At 38.7% G+C, this 22347-nt stretch overlaps 2 protein-coding genes across 2 annotated transcripts in view; one reads left to right on the top strand and one right to left on the bottom strand.

The window, feature by feature from the left end:
• Window positions 1-37: 37 nt before the first annotated feature.
• Pex7 (peroxisomal biogenesis factor 7) lies at window positions 38-13341 on the top strand. Its single transcript, XM_074094952.1, has 8 exons — window positions 38-202; window positions 280-493; window positions 4847-5029; window positions 5830-6015; window positions 6879-6996; window positions 7938-8022; window positions 8802-8962; window positions 11722-13341. Exons 2-7 carry the CDS (start codon window positions 293-295, stop codon window positions 8959-8961), a joined length of 933 nt encoding a protein of 310 aa, XP_073951053.1. The 5' UTR covers window positions 38-202; window positions 280-292; the 3' UTR covers window position 8962; window positions 11722-13341.
• A 2512-nt stretch (window positions 13342-15853) lies between these two features.
• Window positions 15854-22347, bottom strand: part of LOC141433647 (uncharacterized) — a 31180-nt gene continuing 24686 nt past the window's right edge. The window contains exons 24-29 of the mRNA XM_074095751.1: window positions 21848-21964; window positions 21354-21485; window positions 19650-19775; window positions 19057-19170; window positions 18165-18251; window positions 15854-16755 (exon numbers count right to left, since the gene is read on the bottom strand). Coding sequence (XP_073951852.1) covers window positions 16439-16755; window positions 18165-18251; window positions 19057-19170; window positions 19650-19775; window positions 21354-21485; window positions 21848-21964 — 893 coding nt within the window. The 3' untranslated portion in view covers window positions 15854-16438. The remainder of the gene's footprint in view (window positions 16756-18164; window positions 18252-19056; window positions 19171-19649; window positions 19776-21353; window positions 21486-21847; window positions 21965-22347) is intronic.

The following is a 22347-nucleotide window of genomic DNA, read 5'->3' on the forward strand; positions in this document are numbered from 1 at the left end:
CACGTTGACTGACGTTTTGTTTTGACATATACCGAAACTAGGTTATGTAGGCTCAAGCGATATTGGATTGGATTGGCTTTGCTTTTGCATTGTCGCTCTATACTTTGTTTATCCTGGTAAACAATGAGATTGACTTATAAGAATCTTGTAAGACTTACAAGCTTGTAGTCTGATAGTTTATCATTCCAAATAATGTAATAAAGTGAGTTTTAAAAGGGGTATTTCTTTCAAATGTGTTGTTGCGAAATGGTTGTTTTATGATTTTGTCTTTTACTTTAGCTACACGATCAGTATGCCGACGTTTTTGACGCCGGGCCGGCACGGGTATAGCGTCCGGTTTTCTAGGACGCGGCCGGATGCGTTAGCAGTTGCAACCAGCCAGTACTACGGGCTCGCGGGCGGAGGGACCTTGTTTTTTCTGGAGCTAGCACCCGACGGTGCTACAATTGTAGAGCTGCAGAAATTGGAATGGAGCGACGGACTTTTCGATTTGGTAATTTTACTCTTTATCTAACTTCAAACTAGGAAATTATCTATCAGATTTTATCCTCCTGAAGCCCACCATATAAATATTTTGAAAAAATTGACAAAGCAATTAGAATCTAATTGTTTCGAGAATAAAGTCAAACTGCCGTCAAACTGCCATGGTGTAAAACAATAGAAAAACAAAAGATTTTTTACTTTGTTACATTGTCATAGATTCCTAATTCCCTTGAACTTATTGTGTACATTCTATTGCACATTGGGTTGCACGAGGCTAGTCTTAAATAAATGTAATGACAGAGAAAATCTAAAACTGTCCATCATTAAAGTTTAAAAAGGCGGCTTCCTCTCTATAAGGTAAATGTATGCAACCCAAATAACACTAACTAGGGCACTGTCCAATTGGATTTCATTCTAATAAGTTAATATGCCTCACCTAGTTACATAAATTTGACTTTAATCTCACCATATATTCTGACTACCATATATACGGACTTTTAGAATTTGTTGGTTTGAAGAGATTCTGGATATACAAAGCAATGCTAAGGCTACTAAGTAATATAGAACATTTTTTGTCTGAGGTAAAAAGAAAACATTTTCGTCATACAAATGTATTCTCTTAAATCAAGTTGAGGTAAATAAGACTGAAGTTCATTTGATTTAAAAGTTCACATCACTAGTTGGCCTGTATACGTCCCACTGGAGGGCACAGGCATCCTCTCAGAATGAGAGGGTTTGGCCATAGTTTCCACACAGGCCCAGTGTGTATTAGAATCCACAATCCTCTGTTTGGCTACCACTGCTAAGTTACATCCTTTTTTTTCTTATAAATAACTCAAGTTTCAGATACACTGTGCTTAATAAATAATAATTAGATCAATTCAGAGGCATAGCGTGGATCAAAATTTTGCCACCCTGATATTTAGTGTACTCATTGTAATTGGTCCGAAACGGAGGTGCAACATTTTTTTTTGTTATGGAATTATCATCATCATCCCAGATTGCAGCCTCTGCGCGTCCCAATGCTGGGCACAGTCCTCCTCTCATTGTGGCCGTAGTTCCCATGCGGGCCCAGTGTGGATTGGGAACTTCACACATACCATTAAATTTTTATGGTATTTTGCTACCCCCTAAATGTGCTGCTCGGGGCGGACCGCCCCCCATGCCCCAACTACGCTATGCCACTGGATGAATTTAACTAATTCAGGCTTTACCAGGGGTTGTTTTGTTTAACATGCTGATGTTTGTGATCTCTTTCAACATCTCTTTCTACCCTCATCTTATGCTGTGTGATAGAAAGAAGTGGTGAAAATGTTTGTGATTTCTACTTACACAAGTATACAAAGGCTTGTGTTCACTAACTGCAAACTGTTTCAACAGAAGACATACCAAACTCGCACTTCTCTCTCTAGGTTGCCTAACAAAAAGATTTGTGCCACTGAAACATACCATGATTTACTGTCAGTACCTGGGCGACCAAGCTTTGCTTGGGCTAAAACTCTTTAATAAGCGTTTTCCCAGAGATAATACCAAGCTAGATTGATTTGTCATGCCCAATAACCCGTACATACCAAATTTCATCGAAAGTGTTGGAGCCATTTCTGAGATCCCTAAAATATATATATATATGTATACATCAGTGGCGAGGCGTCCATAGAACCCTATTCCCACCGGCTCGCCCAATATTTACAAAATAGGACAACAAGACATTCAGTATTTAATGTATTTATGAAAAATTTAAGCGATCTTTGCTTTGGCTTTACCATGGAAATATCTGACGCTACACCACTGATATACATATATAAAAGAATTGCTCCTTTAAAGGTATTAAATTTAGTACAAATGCGAATTCTTCAACATGAATTGACTATTTAGAATTCGGTACAAAATTATTTCTGTCTTATCTAAAGTGAATTCTGTCCAAATGTTACTGTACTGAAAAACATTTAGAACCAGTATCAACTGCAATAAAGTTTATGTAGGTCAGACAGGTCGCAGTTTCAATGCTAGATGTAGAGCATGTTTTGGCATTATAGGAATGATCATTCTGACAATCAAATTTTGCCAACCATCTGCTAGAACCAAATCATTCTTTATTAGACTCAGATTCATTCAGATTCGTCCAGATTCATGAAGACGAAACCCCTTGTCACATTATTGTGGCAAGGGGTTTCGTCTCGATGTTCTGGAATGCATAAGGAGTTATTTAGGTGCAACGGTATGGGGTCTATTATTTATGAGCAAGTAAATTTAGTATCATATCCCTTGCTACGGCTTGGGTCTAATTTCAGCAATAACGGTTAATAAAACAGGTCTTGACAGTAAATAAATAAAAATTCAAGGTAGTTTTTTATGACGATTAAAATTTAATATTATAATATTGTGGTTAGTTTTATTTTGTTTGAGAAAAAATATAAGGTACTTAGGGAGTTACAGTGACAAATTAAAACGGTTGTTGTGATTTGTTAATCTAACATCTGGTAGCATGGTGTACGGTTGTGTTGCTCTGAAGATGAGCTCTGTTTGAGTTCGAAACGCGTCAGTGTAGTGTAGTGTGGTGGTGGTGATAGATTGATTTGCGTGATTGTGTGTGGTCTTAAAGTGTGGAGGTGGAGGAACTGCATGAACACGCATATCTTGCATAAACTTCTATCATAAGGTTGCGGGTGAGCAACGAAATTATTTTAGTTCATTGATATGGACCTCCGCAAAGTAACACCTGATTCAATAAATTAGTACATCATCCTAACCATCATCCAAACTAGTCCAGAGGGGCATATAAGGGGTGGTTTAGTGTCCTTGAAATGCTCGTCAAACAACATTATTAGTACACGGTTGTACCAAAGTATTCAAATATCGCAGGTCATGTGCTGAAGACTTGTAAGTGCACATGCGAACTTTCCCGCTGCTAATCGACTTATACGTAGCTATTTGGATCTGTTTATTTATAGACAATTGACTTAAAACCTTGCTTGTTTACTTACGCTGAGAATGACGGTTGTTTCTTATGTAAATGCAGCCAGTTCCTTATTTTTTGAAGTAATAATTTTATATTCGAAAATAAATGCAATCATTTAACTTAAAATTAAAAAATATTTTTGGGGTGTCTTAGGTTTTCAGTTATTTAATTAACACCTTGTATATATAGCTGTTATTTAGAAAAATTGTTTTGTTTGTGATTTTTATGTTTGTATCACATCTTGTACTTTGCTATGATTGGATTAAAATTAAAGTCACTGAAAAGTTATATTCTTGCAAAAACTTATTTTGTTAACCCCCGACGCAAAAAGGGGCGTGTTTAGAAGTTTGACCACTATGTGTGTCTGTCTGTCTGTGGCACTGTAGCTCTTAAACGGGTGAACCGATTTGAATGCAGTTTATTTTTATTTGAAAGCAGGTTTTCCAGCGATGGTTCTTAGACATGCTTTAATAAAATCGGTTTGTCAGCCGTTTTTGAGATATTGAATGTTGAAGTGACAATGTCTGGGGTTTTCCAACTTTTTGTAGGTTAGGTTATGTAGGTACATACTGGGTTTGCATTTGAACATAATCAATAGTAAAAAAAGATGCGGTCTATGATAGAACATGCTTGCCTAGTAAATACCTATCAATTGAGGCTGCAGATAGAGCAATCTTTTTTTTTATAGTACGGTGCAGTGCTTAGGGTATATAAGTGCACAATGGTTTTGCTAGATAAATAAAGAAATTAAAAAATATATATATTGCACATTCTGTTTTGCTTATTCGGTTTTTCTCTCTCGTTTCGGAGGCCAAGACTCATTTTGGGTCACTGAGCCAAACTAGTTAGTTTAGTTTTTAGTTATTCTGTTTTGCCAGAATACCCTCGCTTTATTGAGGGATTAAAGGAAAAATATTGTTTTGTTTAATTCTTTAAAACATGCTTTGTTCTTATAAAATTACAAACGTTATTATCATAATAAGCTCGTCACGATTATTTACCCTTTTTCTAATGAGAGGGGGGGACGCTCGATTTTAATGAAAATTTGCACTTTAAACTGCACTCCCACTACGTCTATGGGAGGTACTCTAAAAAAAATTGTTTTTGATTTTTTTATTGTACCATTTTGTCGGCATAGTTTACATATATATTTGTGCAAAATTACAGCTTTCTAGCATTGATAGTCTCTGAGCAAAGCCGCGGACGGACAGACATACAGACAGACAGACATGGCGAAACTATAAGGGTTCCGTTTTTGCCATTTTGGCTACGGAACCCTAAAAACGAAGTATAATGAGGTGCATGGTTGTCAACGGGCATCGATCATTTAATTAGCAAGCCATCTAGTTCAGCAAGTGAACTGTAGATGGCGCTGTATCGAACACGAGCACGGGCTTGTTTCAGACGTGGTCCGGCGCGACGGAGGGCGCGGCGGCGTGCGGCGCGGGCGACGGCGCGGTGGTCGTGTTCCGCGCGGGCTGCGCCGCGCCGCTGCGGGTGCTGCGCGCGCACACCAGCGAGGTGTGCTCCGTGGACTGGCCCAGAGCGCATCTGCTGAGCGCCAGCTGGGACACCACCGTCAAACTGGTCAGTTTTACTGCTGTCGGCTTATAAACTTCTAAATTGCATTTTAACTTTTTATCAATATTCCCAGATCTCAAAACTTCTTGGTCTCAAAATATAATACCTAAATGTATCAATTAAATTCCTAAAATGAATATGCGCTAAAGTCGAACTTTCTTACAACACGTCGGAATTTTTTTATGACATGCAAACGATTTCAACTTATACCTTACTGATGGTACCTAAATTGCAGAATGCCTAATTTTATTTCATAAGCCGGAACATATGGCTGAATTCAAAATACCTTAGTCTCATAAACCTAAACTTCAAAATCACTTTCATGGCAAAACAACATATGCTTAATCGCTAAAAACCTAAATTGAGTTTATCGCTGAAAAAACAAAAAAAAAATTGAAAATACAAACTGAAATATAGATGCACAGAAAAACCAGAAAAATAAGACCAGCACTGGGAATCGAACCCTCTTTCTCTATTTTTCTATATTTCAGTTCCTTTATATTTTCAATTTAGTTTTTACGGGATGACCGTAAAAGTAAAAAAAATAAATTGGAATTGAAATAAAAAAAAAAAAGATTAAAAAAAAAACTTTTACTGAAGTTTACTAAAACCAATGAGAAAACAAGATAAATACGACCTGTTTCGACAAAATACGGTGGAAAAACATTGTTCACTAAATCACTACATCTGTAGTTGACTGTAAATGTATTCCCAAACTGTAATTGTATTTCAATTGTACTTGTTGCACATTTGTCTTTAGCACATTTGCGGGTCTCTCACAGCTGATTAAACATTGCCCATTTTAGTGGGACCCTGAGTCGGAAGCCTGTCTCAGCACGTTCGCGGGTCACTCTCAGCTGGTCTACACGGCTGCCTTCTCGCCGCACTCGCCTGCCACGTTCGCCTCGGTCTCGGGCGACGGACACTTGAAGCTCTGGTCCTGTACGGAACCCTCGAGACCCGCTGCTGTCGTGAAAGCACATGATGCTGAGGTGAGCAAGCCCTCAATATAAGTATGTTCACTATCGTACTCGAGAAGAATTTCCTTTTTTTTGTTTCGTTTATTGTTTGACCACCTCTGATCCATCGATTCTTTCGGGAACACTAAATGTAACATTCCGATGTTGGCGACCGCGACTTGACTTGAAGCGATCGTGTCGTGACAAAGTTCATACTATACGTTATGCCTATCCAATTTATTAAAAGTGTAAACAAACCGATTTCATCAAAATTCTTGTATAAACACTCACTGGATCGAATCAATAACACATTTATCTATAATTCGTGTCTTTTAACTAGATGTCTAATCACTTTTTTCACCAAAATTCACTTGATTTCAATATTTATTTTTCATTTGAAAAATCTTCGTCAAAATCTGACGTTATTTCTTGATTGAAACATGTGTATAATCTGTAGTAGCATAGACTAGCGTAGAGATGGTGGAAAATTTGACATTTTAAAAATCGATTAATGCGCGGGTGAATAAGCGATTTTTATTTACTCTCCTTAAAATTTAAAAATACTGATTAAAAGTTAAAATATTAACTAAGAGTTACTGCTTTTATAATTGAATAAACAGTCTTTGGAATGAAATCAAGTATTGTCAATAATAAAATAGACAAAAATACTTTGATCTATTAAATTAATAAATTAATCGATTTACTGAACAGATTAATTATTTTGCAATAGGTTCTAGATTTTAACATCATTGAATGTCTGTGGTCGGATAAATGGCGTCTTTGTTTACACTTTTCATAAATTGAATCGAAGTACAATATTAACAGTGGGTCGCGGTCGCAGGTAGCGGTCGCCACCGTCGGAACGACACCTTAAAGATACGTTGTCTGTCGTGCAGGTGTTGTCGTGCGATTGGAGCCGGCTGGAGACGCACGCGCTGGCCACGGCCGGCTCGGACGGGCTGGTGCGCGGCTGGGACCTGCGCCGCCTCAGCGCGCCAATGTTCACGCTCAAAGGTGGCTCATATAGGACTCCCCCTTACAAATTTTCAGAGTACCTTGTTGCCATGGCAACATCTCCCGAGTTACCTATTAAAAGTATGATTTTATGGGGTACAAATCCACTAAAAGTTGGGAGTTATGACAGTTTTAAGCAATTCCTTCATGGCTCATCTCCTAAGCATACAATAGTATACATTGCAAAGATATTTTTTTCTAACAAAGTCAAACTGATGACTATTTCTATATAAGTAATCCATATATATGGATAAGATAAGTTGTCCATTTACAGTTGTCCACTAATTTAAAAAATATATATTTACTAACGCTATTTCAACACAAAAAGTAAATAATATTGTGTTTAAATAAATACAAAACCTAGCGGTAAAGGTGATAAAAAGTCAGATAATCTTTAATGTTGGATCCAATAGAAAGTTTCGATGTAGTTACAAAATTACGATTTTTTCCTCACAAGATTTCATGACGCTTTCCTGACGTCAAGAAATTTTGGATTTTTTATGCAGTTTATGCTTTATGATCACGTCTTTAGTGTTAATAATTTCTTGACAAAAAGATTTCTTCTCAATTTCAAGACGGGACAACTTTCTGAGAAATACTCTGATGTCTCCTAAGTTACGGGGCAGCATAACATACCTACATTAAATAGTTTATTGTCCCCTTTATAATAGTGATTATTTACTTTATCTTATTTTAGAAAAATGACTAAGTTTCTCGCGGCGCATTCTTCTTGGCAATGATGGTCATTCCGAAAGCGCCGTTAGTTTAAAAAAGTGGCATGTAAAAAGAGCCCTTTGCGGCTTGCTTGCAAAATAAACTTTTTGATTTTGTTCGAACACTAGTAGCGACCATGTTTTGTCGGCAACGATAACCTAGGATTTTCGGGTTCGATTATTACTTTTTTCTCTTTCAAATTTTATTTTTTTTACTTGTTGTTCTAGGATGTGAATGCGCGGTCAGAAGAGTGCAATTTTCCCCACACGCCCCTTCGGTCATTGCGGCTGTTTCCTACGATTTTACTACGAGGTAGGCATGTAAAAACAGTATTTCCTAACATCCTCTAAAGTAAGTATAATGCGTGGATTTTTTGATACCCGAATGACAATGAGATGAGGAATACAGGGTGGACCTGCAACTGACTGTAATAGTTGAATCAGATGTTTTGTCTTATCGAAATCATCCCCATTTTTCAAACTTTGCGTTTGAGGTAGTTTTTGGCAGAAAACCATGATAAATTAAGTTTTTTTTGTCTTATTTCATACAGTTAACCCTTTTCCATGCATAGTGCATATAGCGACCACATAAATGTACACAAATATTCGACCTTGCTAAATTTACAATTTGGTACAAAATCCATTGAAGTCATTAAAAATTATTCAAAGGTTAATAATATAGGTAAAACTATGATTCTTTTTTGTAGTACCGTATTAACCGTATCTTGATTCATATTAAATATAATGACCCGGATAACTTACGTCTTAAATCGAGTTTAGCTCGACATGTTTCGGGCTAATCCGTAGCCCTTCGTCTCCGGAGCAACGCGAGTCAGCGGCTGCAACACATGTCGAGCTAAACTCGATTTAAGACGTGAGTTATCCGGGTCATTATATTTAATATGAGTGAGTCTCACGGTAGTTTCATGTTCGTATCTTGATTCTGTTAAGAAAGTAGTTGTTTATAGTTCTTTGGCATAATAGTAAAACAAAAACGTAATTGTCTTTTGAGAATTTGCAGTTGACACCCTGCTTACTCGTATGCCCAGCAGTGGGACACAGGCTGATGATGATTATCCCCTGTGTGTCCAGGATATGGGACCTGAAGCGCGGCTGCGAGCCTTTGGAGACCATCCGGCACCACTCTGAGTTCACGTACGGGCTGGACTGGAACGCTCTGCGGCCGCACCAGCTGGCGGACTGCGGCTGGGACTCGCTCGTGCACGTGTTCACGCCGCGCTCGCTCAACTGAGGTACAGACCCTTTAACCTCGTACTTACATGCTTCCTTTGGGAAGGACATAACAAATAATTATAATGAGGGCTATCGTTTTTTGTCTCACTAGATGGCGCACTGTTGCGTGAGGTTTTTAAGTATGGCTTTCAAAGTCTGTTATTACGGGCGTGAAAACAAAGTTTAGATTAAAATCATATTTAATACACCTTAAAACCGTACCATAAAAATATCGAGCATGCCACAGTGTTGCATAGTCCCCGTTTTGTTCGGAAAAAAGGGAGGAAAAAGGTTTCCGAAAGACAAAACTGTCTCAAAACACAGACTTTCATTGCCCCGGAACGCATATTTGCCATAATTAATTTCAGATATTGCAAAATATTCACAAAATTATTCTAATTATAAATATACCCGTGTAGCTCACCCAAAAACTATGAGATTTGACATTTCGGAGACCTCACGCTACACTAGCGCCTCTAGTGGCGAATTCATACGCGATAGCCCTCATTGGACACTGATGGCCTTTGTAAAGTACATAGTGAAAAACTAGTAGGAAAAGCCGCTCTAAGCGATATAATTTGTAAGCTCCAAAAAATTATTCCAAAAAAGTTTCTTTGGTAGGCAGGAGGATACTGTACTTCGTTTAGAAAGAAAATAAGCGAACTTGACGTGTCTTTTTATTGAAAAACACTTTTGAAAAATAAGTCACAGCAAATATGGTAACAAATAACAAAGGACATTATGATAATTTACCTGCTTTTGGTATCTATAAGTAATAGTTACTGTTTTTACAAGCTTTTATTTAGTTTCACCTGTTTCACCTGTCCCGTTGTCTGTCTGTCTGTCTGTAATCAAATCTTGCAAGTCAAATTTGACCAACTTCCTGTAGTCAGATTGTCCTGAAATTTGGAATAAGTACTTATGTAAATCGCGTGACAATACAATAATCTAGCAGTGACATCCTGGTAGTCCAGCCAGGATTGTCTCCGTAGGACGGAACTCCTCAACGGTTAATAGCGTCGACTTGAAATTTGGTATGCAAATGTAGTTTCGTTGGCAATGCAAGTACAGCATTATGCTAGTGGGGACCTATTTAGCGTCATGTATGTCTTGTATTTGTTCTATGTTTGTTTTTATGGCGTTAAATACATGTATTTTCTTTCTTTCTTTCTTATAGTCAACAAAAAGTACAGTCAGTTAGGTTATTTTCAAAACGTTTTTCAATAAAAAGACTCGTCAAGATTGTGGGAAACAATAATGTACAATTCAAAATGTACGCGCAATAATGTACGACATGATAATCCGAAGCATTATTGCTTCCGATTATCATGCTGTACATTATCATGGTCGCGCATTATCAGGGCGTACAAAATATTGCGCGCGCTGTAATGTACGTAGTGATAATGTAAGACGTGATAATCTGAATCCAACCGATTCGAATGAATAGACATTTTTCGCCGCGGATCGAGCGAGCGCAGCAAGCGAGATCGATATAGTCGGAGCAGATCCGACCCGGCCGAGTTAGGTTGAAGGCCCTTCGTTAGGTATTTTTTATTTATTTCAATAACGGAAATCGTAAGGCATGATAATCGGAAGACATAATGCTTCGGATTATCACGTCGTACATTATTGCGCGTACATTATTGGTTCCCTGCTAGTTCGGTACGGGGTGATAATGCACGACATGATAATTCGTGCACATAAGCACGGATTATCAGGCCGTGCATTATTTGAGCGTGCATTAACAAGTCGTACATTAACTACACCCAAGGTTGTTTACCCTTTTTCTAATGCTAAAAAAAACCGAAGTAAGTATACGAAGTGCAAAATTCTAAATTCGTATCTTGCCGTCCCGCTGATGCTTATATTATTTAATACGAGTGAGAGGGACGGCACGACACTAAGTAGCCCCCACAGATCTAGTGAATAATGTTTTTCCATCGCATTTTGTCGGATAAGTTCGTATTTATCTTGCTTTCTCATTAGCTGCAGTAAACTTCAGTAAGGCTAGTAGAGACAGCAAGATAAACACAAAATTTTCCTACTGAATACGATGGCAAAACATTATTCACTACATAGATCTGTACCTTAATTGATACAAAGTATACGGCATTCATTCTATAGACCAAGAGCCCGTGACGGCCAGACATTCGTTATTTTATAAAAGACTAGCCGCTACCGGTGACTCCCTCCGCGCAGAATTCGTTTATCGCTATCCCGCGGGAACTATGCAATTTTCCGGGATAAAAACTATCCTATGTCCTTCTCCGGGTCTCAAACTGTTTGTGTACCGAATTTCATCTAAATCGCTTCAGTGGTTTAGACTTGATGAAGTAACTAACAGACTTACAAACTTTCGCATTTATAATATTAGTGGGATAAAGGTTTTTTTATATAATAATATTTTATTATGTTTCCGACACCGTTAAGAACGATCCCCAACTATGACATATGGGTAGTGTCTTTGGGAGGTAACAAGTAATAAAGGTGTATATAAAATGGCACCTCAAATTCGTAGACAATCACCATATCGGCCGTAGGACGTCCACTGTTGGAAGCGACCTGCATCCACCGTGAACCCGCGGCTTTAACCAGGTCATCTGCCCATCTTGGTGGACGTCCTACGCTGCGCTTGCCGATCCGCGGTCTCCATTCTGGAACTCTTCGGCCCCAACGGCCATCTGTTCTTTGTGCTCTATGGTTATAAACTATACAACTTGCTCTTAATAAAATATGATTGAAACAATATAATAATCAATATTTTTTCTTTTATCTATAGAACCCTATCGAAGGACTGATCAGTGCTGAGTGCTGCTGTACACCGGTGATATAGATAGGTATGGTCATACCTCACAAAGGAACGCTTCTACTGAAGCCAAAACATGCAGTATCTGACCAATCGCATTAGTTGATAGGCTTCTAGGGAAGCGCACCTTAAGAACTATACTCCATAAGAACTTCTGTGGCACTCGCTATGGATCGAAACATTGTACTTGGGTACTTCGCGCTCCCTTGCACTTATGGAAGTTACGGGCCTTATGAGCAAAGCCCGTACTTTTGGTGCCGATGACATCAATGACACGCTGCATATAGGTGATTCCTATTAGTATTTCGACCGTATTTTTTCATACAAATAATCTACCCCGACTGGTGACCGAACCTGGGACCTTAAGCTTCATATTTGTGTCTTTGTGCCACTAAAACACCATGTTGACATCTCGCACATCTGCCAAAGATTTTATATATTATACATATAATATATATTGACAATTAGATACAGCAGTTTAATTGAAATTCCGGGATTGTGTAAAATTCCCGTGGGAATTTCCGAAAATTACTTAGACGCCCTGTAGTGATTATTTGACATGTTGGCAAATTATTAATCATGACGAAACTAATTGGAATCATCATATATGCAGCGTGACGTCAAATTGATGTCATCAAAAGTACAGGCTCTGCTTATGAGTAAGCGAATATTACATTACATATTCGTAATTTTCTCGTCCCGCGTGCCATTATTCTAGTGGACTATAGTAACTATAGGGTAATTTGACACCACAAATCAATTGAGTTGTTATTCTACGAGTCCCACAAAGATTTTATATGCTAATACTGAAATGTGACGTCACTTATTATTACCCAACTAATTATTTACTCCAAAGTTAAGCACTAAAAATTAAATTTTACAGATAGTCAAAACTTGGTCTGATTTTTGGTTTGATTATTTTTATTGGAGCTATACATAGTGCCAGCCACGAAGACACGTGATTTTGTCAAAATTATAATAAGAATATTATATATAATTTTATAATAGTATTGTAATAAGAACCACGGCACGCGTCATCGTGAATGACTCTACTTATATGTGTGCAAGCATACAGGAGGTCAATGGTGTCAAATATCCTATTATGTAAAGTGCCAACGTGTGGTTTCGATAATTGGAGCAAACAGGGAAACGATAATTTGGCAAGTGGTAGGTTTGTTCGCCAAGAGTTTTATTTTTATTTATTTAATGAAATACATGTTATAGTAGTACAACCCAAACGTATAGGTACATTTTAAGAATTTTCTTAAAACTAAATTAATGGCTATTATGATAACGCCTCGGAATAGTGACTGTCGCTTAGCTATCGCTAACTGTATGACAGGCGTCGCTTATCACTGCGCGCACTGAGATTCGTGGTACGAGCACGCAGTTGTTGTCAAGCGTAACCAGGGCGGACGAGACGACGCGGCGGTCATATTTCCATTTCCTTCTGAAATTCGATTCTTCTTCGAGTATAGTCAAAATACCACAAACGGGACTTATCACGCTATTATTATACAAGTAATATTTACCTCGACGTTTCGGCAACGTTACAGTTGCCGTGGTCACGAGTAGACTGAAGTGTGGGGTGTCAAGTCTGCCTAGCAGCGCGAGTTCTTCGAACTACCCGCACTTGATCACTAATAGTGCCGGCACTCGTATCACGAACTACCCGCACTTGGTCACTTTTATTAGTCACCCTATCACACCGACACACAACACTAACAACGTCCGATCGTCCCTCCGAACATTCATCCCGACGCCGACACTTATTAATAACAGGATTCCACGAAGATGAAAGCTTATACCCATCGTCCCGGTTGAAATTCTTATGCTTTTTTATTTCAACCGCTATTAGTAGTCACTATTAGTGATCAAGTGCGGGTAGTTCGAAGAACTCGCGCTGCTAGGCAGACTTGACACCCCACACTTCAGTCTACTCGTGACCACGGCAACTGTAACGTTGCCGAAACGTCGAGGTAAATATTACTTGTATAATAATAGCGTGATAAGTCCCGTTTGTGGTATTTTGACTATGAGTGAGAATCACGAAAGTTTAAAACGTTCTTCGAGTATGTTGATCGATGATTATTATTATAATTAGCGAGCCGCATTTGTCATGAGTTAAGAACCTTTGTTTTTTTATCAACTCTCGGCGAACAGACTGTAGATAAAGTCAAAACGCTAAAGCGCTGCTTTGCCAGGGTTATATTGTAACAAATAGATGCCAAACAATATATGAATAGTAGTATCTAATATTAGTACATTTTATGTCATTGTCAATTGATTTCTTCTCAGGCAAGATGTATTTAAAGCTCACAGACCATATTGTTTAACGCGCTCGGAATCACAATCGGGTTCATCGTTTCTTTCTTTCAAACAGTATCGGATGAGGGTAAAGAGAGACAACGAATGCGATTGCAAGCGCCCGCGCGTTAGACTTAATGACGGCAGTAGAAACATGCAAAAAAGTCATAAGTACGTTATAAACAATATTATAAAATATTTGCATGTGTTTATCGGGCTTTGTAATGTATTACAGAACTTAATCAATTATTGTATTTAGTATTGATCTGAAATCTTGTACAGACTGTTTTATTGACTGAAATGAATAGCATTCCACGTATTAGGAAATTGTACGTAACATACATTGTCACTAAAAGAAACCAAAAATGTGTTATTTTATTTTTAAGAATTTTGCAATCTTTTGTAAATAATTCATATTTTCTATTCCATTGTGTAAATAGTATATTATTTATTCGTTATAGTATTATTAAAAGTATCTTATAATTAAAAATATAAGCCAAATATTACTAGATATAAGAGACCAAGCAGACAGTGAAGCGTTCAGCTTGTTTTATGTAGTTAGCACAAACATAAGGGTCTATGCTAGCTGGCGCGGGCGCACGGCGCGGGTGCACGGTAAGGGGTGCACGGCGCGGGCGCTCGCCTGCGGGTGTGTGTATAGGATTCGTCACAAGCGACGCGCGCAGTTAGCGCTGCTCATAGTATTTTTCAATAGGCGTCCACTCGCTCAGTGCAAACCGCGTCAGCTAGCATAGGCCCTAAGAATTTTGTGCACAGTAAAGGATATATACGCTGACTCACCTTTAGTCCCATTTCGTAGCCAGATTTGGTAGCGAGCTAGAAAGAGCTTTTCCGTCTTGTAGCTTACTAAAATGGGAATCGTGCACGCATTCATTTGTTAGTACTTTTTACATTACCTCGAAAGCATAAATTTCTTGTAGCGATTCACCGAATCGCATTTCATCTCGATCGTATATTTAATTATAGCGTTCTGTCACGATCGTTTATTTTTTTTAGTCGCTATAAATTTTGGTCGCATTCCACCTCGATCGTGTATTAGTGTATTTTAGTGGAAACATCAATTAACCACACAACCTCTCCTCCTCTCAGAACAAGCCCTCTTGTTCTGAGAGGAGGCCTGTGCCCAGCAGTGGGACGTATATAGGCTGGGATGATGATGATGATCAATTAACCCGTCAAATTAATTAGAGTCCCCGGATAACATCGATCGCGGTGAAATGCGTCCAGGGTAAAATACTACACGAAAAATGAGATGCTACAAATTACTTATACTATGTAAAAAGCTACGCAAAATATTGAAATTTTGTTAGTTCGAGGTGAAATGCGATCCAGTGAATCGCTACAAGAAATTTATGCTTTTGAGGTAAAGAACTATAATGCACGCATTAGGAAACTCTATATAAATGATAAAATCTGAACGTATTTCTGTCTGTGCGGATATTAATCTACCGATTTTACTAATGTATGTAAATACGTTTTGACAGGAAGGCTGGCTATGCTAAAGTTTAAAATGTTGCATAGTATACTGCTTCTTCTTCCATCCCCACTAAGTGAATCTTGAAACCATGGAACCATTTCACAGCCAATGTGTAAAAGTGTGTGCAGGCACTCAATTTACTACTAAAACACTGTTTTTTAACATTCACTTATGTGAATATAACAGCTAACCGTCATAGTAATTTTCTAAACAGCTTTTTATAAACATACCCACATGAGTTATCAAATAAAATTCATTATCTGTTACAAAAGTTATTTTTATTTACAAACGCACAAATTGTTTATTAACGCCCGTCATCTAACGTGACTCTCGTTCACCACAAGTGGAGCGATGTGTAAAAAAAAAACACCAATAGGATAACTAAATTTTCCTGCGCTGCTTCCCTATTGGTAGATTTTCCTGACACACCGTTCCTCTCCCTAAAGCATTTTTAATAAGTGTTACACAAGGACCTTAAAGCCAAAAAATAAATACATTCATTTAAAGTTTCATTTTAAATGAAAAGTTTGAGTATAATTAAATTACAGTCATAAAAGTGAATATTTTACCAAATCAACAATAGCACGTGTCTTTTTCAAAGTATTGAGATCTGAGAAACGCACGAAATTATAGAATTAACCAAATTTCCACACAAAAACAAAAGGGACTATGTAACATCATAATACTAGACACTCTTACAAAACCAAACGTGAATTTCAAAGGAATAGAAAACCAAATTAAACGACCAAATGCAACCTATATAGAAATGGTATAAATTAGGTACTATTATGTTACCAGCATGAAAATTCACGCGAAGACTTTTTTTTATTGCTCATTGCTTAATAATTCAACAGAACTAAAAGTTAAAACGCCATCTATCGATTATCACATGTACCGCTTCATCCTGCGAATCCTGCCCTCTATCGCCGACAAGAGGAAATAAACAGTTCTGAGATCATTCTCGCGGCCACGGCAGATGTCGGTGACACTAAACGCATGGTTCAACGTACAGCACGACATGGCTCTGATTTGCCTAATATTCGGGACCCTGCGGACTTGAGTCTGGCATGCGAACTCGTTCCTGCCGCTAGGTTTCATGGTGCAAGCTTCCTTGAACTTCTGCGGTTCCGCTTGCGTCTCGCTGTCGTTGACTGGCTCTTGGTTATTGACGTCCTCGTCAGATGTCGCTAGGTGCTTCGCAACTGCAAGTCGAGTAAATGGTTGTTAGTTACACTAAGAAGTTGCGAGTGCAGCCGCTAGATGTCGCTACAAGAATTTCACGTTCCGGGCCAATTACATAGAATTGTCAAAACAAAGTTTTAATTTCTATGGTTCTGTACCTCACAAGGAAAATACAACCATTACAAAATATTGTAGAATCACTGTGTTGTGCGTCTGTCTGCTCTTTTATTGTCAAGACCCTTTTCTCAGGAATGAGATGGATGAGGTAAGTATCAAACTGAAATTAATAATCGAATAGTCGACTGACTCCTTGAAACAGTGAAAAAAAAACTTCTCAGTCAATTTAGGTAATCAAAGGATAGTCATTCATTATAAAAGGTGTTTCTGTACGAGTTGCCGTAACCGAAAATCCTATATATGGGTACATACCATAATATGGTACTATAGGTACCTATTTATTTCTGGTGTACAATAAAGAGTCATTGTATTGTGTTGTATGGTATCCGGTTATCTATTGTTTGCCCGAAAGTATTATGCTATATAATAAGTAATTCCATTTTCCCGAAGTTCATATGCCCGAAACTTCATTTGCCCGAATGTTTCGTTTACTAGAAAATTTATTTGATATATTCTTATTTTCCCTTCTTCATTTCCTTTCTTCTTTTAATTAGTAGTGCAAATGAATTTATAAGAAACAATATTATGGTGGTTGAATATATAGCACATGAAATTCGGGAAAATTAAACTCGGGCACGTAAAGGTATACCATGGCATCCACCTTGAAGCATAGTGCTAGATTAGTTTTGTATTTCTTATGTAGTAGGTATAATCACTGGCACCAATATCTGACACAACATAGCCTGTATAAATATCTGACACTTTATTTGTAAGGCCGGTAGGGCGTGGCAGTTACTAGGTAATGCAGGGGAAACAATAATGTACAACTCGGATTAACCTGTCCTCTCCCAGAGGCACAAATTTGTGCCCAAATTCCTTTGATCCTGTACATTATTGCTTCCGATTATCATGCCTTACAATATCATGGTCGGGCATTATCAGGGCGTACAAAATATTGCGCGCGCTGTAATGTACGTAGTGATAATGTACGACGTGATAATCTGAATCCAATCGATTCAAATGACCATAGATTTGTGTTAGGCTGCGTTAGGTCCAATTGTGACCACAATGCGCGAGCCGAGCGAGCGTGCCGCGCCAGCGGCCGGCGAAGCGCCAGGACCAAATTAAGTTACTTTTTACTAAATTTATTAATATTCGGTGTACACGAAAAGAATGGTCGGTATTTTCCCAACAATAGGTTGAGCAATATTGCACGGATTATCAGGCCGTGCATTGTTCGAGCGTGCATTAACAAGTCGTACATTAACTACACCCGTAATGCAGATGACTGGACACTACGAAAGCTACTCACGGTTTTCCTTGACCCTGGTGATCTGTTCGGACAGCAGCCGGCTGTAGTAACGGCATGACGACATCAGGTTGCAGTCGTGAAAGTGCACTGAAGAATATAAATGAATACGAGTATCACTATCACTATGCTGATCTACAGCGGGGCTACTACGAAATTGGAAAATTGAAATTCGTATTGTAGTACCGTCCCTCTCGCACTCGTATTAAATAATATTAGCGTCAGCAGAACGGCAAGATACGAACTTCGATTTTCGTATAGCCCAGCAGATCCTCATCTGATGATACTCTGTCAAGACTAGTCAAGAGTGTAGCGACATAGGAAATGATAATTTATTGAATCAGGCGTTACTTTGCGGAGGTTCATATCAATGAACTAAAACTATTATATTGCTCACCCGCGACCCTATGATAGCTAAGTTTATGCAAGAAATGCGTGTTCACCACCAACACCACACTATATTGACGTGTTCCAAACTCAACCGGAGCTCATCTTCAGAGCAACACAACCATGGTAGCGTGGACACTCATTTCTTGCATAACGTAGCCATCATAAAGGTCACGGGTGAGCAAAGTAATTGTTTTGGTTCATTAGAAAAAGATCACTAAGGGGCTGTTTCACCATCCATTGATTAGTGTTAACTGACGGTTAGATGTGATGCCGTCTCTGTCTATTCGAACAAAACAAATAGAGACGGCATCACATTTAACCGTCAGTTAACACTAATCAATGGATGGTGAAACATCCCCTAAATGTTGTATATAAATGTATAAAGCTAATCAGTACCAAAGAGTTGCGAGTAAAACCGTCGCTGTAAAACCGCGGTATAACGGCTCATCGATCACCCTTTCTTGCACATTTTTAGTGGATAAGTACGCGGCTTAATCGTCAATACCTGGTCGAACACCTGGTTGATTCCGGGAGAACCAGATGATCGGCGGATAGTTGCCGGCAAAGGTTTGCGTAGAATCCTCAGCGAGCGGGTCGCATACGAGGAGCTCTATGCAATCTGTAGAGTCAAATGTTACCATCATTACGACCAATTTACCAACATAGTGATACCACCACATGTTGCCAGTTAACGCAATCCCACTAAAAACAGAATGTAAATAAGTTTCGGTTAAAAATTAAAATTTTAATACTTTTTTTGCTGACTGTACTTGCATTGTCATCCAACTTACATTACATATGTATACCAAATTTCAAGTCGATTCGATCACTGGAAGTGGGTCAAAATGAATTTACAAGATTTGACACAATAGCAACGACAACAGGGAAATTTAAATGTAAGTTTGTAAAAAATAAAGAAAGTTGTCCTGTGGCACAAAAAAACTCTTATCTTTGAAATTAAACTAATCTTAATGTCTTACCATAAATCCATAGCTAAACGGTCACTAGGTAGGTATTCAGTAAATAAAATGATTTGTTAAAAAAAACAAGTATTTCTCAGCAGAAAAAAGGTAAAAGTCGTGTAAATACATATCACACCTGGTAGAAACACATCTCCCATGAGTTTAGTGTTGGCCGAGCGGGTGACCCTGTGCAGAGCAGACCCGCCCTCTGTGGACTTGGAGATGGCCGGTTGGGACTTTTTCATGCTCGTTACTACAGGCACTAAAACAAAACATGGCTCGGTAACGTAACTGCAATAGCTTAACGACCTCTTACGATCAATATTCCTTGCTTTTGTTGAATACACTTTTCAAACTAAACAGAAATAGTATTTTATGCAACTGTATCGTAATAGGGGTCCTTAAAACACGAGTGTTTTAGGGCCTAATTACGTACAGTTGCATACCTACAATATTTTATCTATATCCATATATTAAATTCTCTATCATGTGTTCCGCGAACCATTGAGAATGACCTGCATTAACGAGAACTACGTAGGTACTTATGCCTGCCCCACGAGCTGCGCCCGCTGCGCGCGCGACGACCTGCTGCTGCACGTGGTTGCGGCGCCCCCCCCGTGCTGTAATGATGTAGGAAATCTCATTACGATACAGCCGTGTTCATAATAGAATCCAATGTCGTAAGGCTGGTCATTACCTATGGTTTTTGAATGCATAATTGAGAATTTACTATATGGGTGTAGATAAACATCTTAACTATATAAATAGGACAAAGGCTAGTGATACAAGTGATGCCTAGAAATAAAAATGTAAAAGGCAACCCCCGTCTGAATGATCTGCCTGTGGCAGGGTCCCCTTGACGCTGGCGGGATTGTCCCTTTGGACTGCAAGTGCCATCCGCTGAGATACAAGTCAACGCACTTAAAAAGAGCTCTGGGTGGCTAGTGGAGCGGATACGTTTGCGCAACTGTCAACTAACAAGCCAATGGCGTGACGGCCGCGCGTGCGCTCCTACGCCCCCTCCCGCATCCCCCACCGCTCACCGCCAATTTGGTCCGTATTTCGCTCACTGCGCAGGTATATCGCCAGGAGCTCTTTTTACGTGCGTTGATTTGTAAGTGCGCGCCAGGTCTTAAAGACCTGATAGGTTTCCTGAGAGCCCGTTCCCACTTGTCGGGGTTGTCAGTCTATAGCAAATCAGTATAGCAAATAGCAAATCGTGTCGGGCAAGTGTGAATAGCTTCTTCTAAAATTTTCTACAGCTGCATCATCCGATAAAAAATCCGGGCCCGATATCCGACAAGTGGGAACCAACTCTGAGACTGCTTTTGGATCAATTAACCGGTACGACAGGGCCCACGTCTTCATGTCGCCAGACCAGGGCCCCAAAGACTCAAACGCAAGCGCCACAAACTCATAATCAGGTTCCCTTTACACGCATAATAATGATTTTCAGAAATACACTGCGCATAGCCAAATGACACGTTTGCATAATTGACAGTGTTGCTTTGCATAATTATCAGTTCGTACCTATATTAGTAATTTCTCAGAATATTAAATTGATTGAAATAATTAAAAGAACTAAATCTAAATACTAAACTAAACATTTACAAAATTATGAGAAATAATAGTAGGCGAAAAAATATGTACAAAAAGTGATTCGGTGATAATGATGGTTCTGCCCAATTTTATGCAAAATAGTTATTACTCAATTCTCATAATCATTTAGTTAAATTGAGAACTTACGGCGCTTGCGGATTTAAACCTGATCAGCTGCAGTTTTGTTTTACGTTTACCTTGTGATTATTCGTTTATTTAGATTAAAAATATAGGTACTTACAGTTAACTTTTGACAGGAATTCTTCAGCAAGCTCTGTGTTTTGCTCCTGTGAGTGCCACTGGGGCATAACATTGTTGGCCGACAGGGTGACGGAATGGGGTATAGACTTCTTTGCTTTCGTACCTGCCAAAACTATACAAAAGAAACGAGTGCATAATAAATTACATAAAGTTAAAAGGCATAATATATCAAAATACATAATGCTCATTTGATATAACAACGGCACATAATTTGGCCCACTTCACATACAACAAACAACCAACATCAAAAAAATCCTAATTTTTATTTTTGTACCTACGTCTTGTTTTTTTTGTGTAATTTAAATTTTACAGCGCATTGCAAAAATATAAAATATAAAATTATCTGTTGCTGCATAGGTACATTTGAGGGCTAGATTTTTTGCCGCTCAGTACATCAACATCAGTGAGACAGAAAAAAGTGGTCAAAAGGATTGCGAGTCTGAATGCGTTAGATAAGGTCTTAGTTTTAAGTACCTTCAGATAGAAATTCTTCTGTGAAGTCTGTGTTCTGCTCACGAGTCAGTTGCACTGGTTCTGAAGCGGCGGCGGTGGAAAACGTGACGCTTTGAGGACCAGGTTTCTTCGCTGATACTACGATAAGGAAACTTGGTTCAAAATGAGTTTTCCCAAAGAGCAGTGTTTTCCTGTCATACTGCGCATGGCAGAGCGAGGTGGCAGCTATGCTGGGTCGGTGGTGGTCTATGCCCAGCAGTAGAATCATATAGGACGGGGCTATATGTTACTACCGCTCACAGGTCGCTACTCAGAACTAGAGGAATAAAGCTGTAATCTATACGCGGTGTGCATAGGGAACTTCAGACAAAATTTATTTGTTTCCCAGGTGTACAAACAAAAAAAACCCGACCGTTAAAAAAAAACTAATAATACAAGATTAGTCTAGCGGTCTAGAGCTCTGTTAGGTAACAGTAACTGCTGCAGCCGGGATTTGACACTGTGAGTACTGTCACACTACA

This window comes from Choristoneura fumiferana, chromosome 12 (genome assembly GCF_025370935.1).
Source record: "Choristoneura fumiferana chromosome 12, NRCan_CFum_1, whole genome shotgun sequence".
Classification (NCBI taxonomy): domain Eukaryota; kingdom Metazoa; phylum Arthropoda; class Insecta; order Lepidoptera; family Tortricidae; genus Choristoneura; species Choristoneura fumiferana.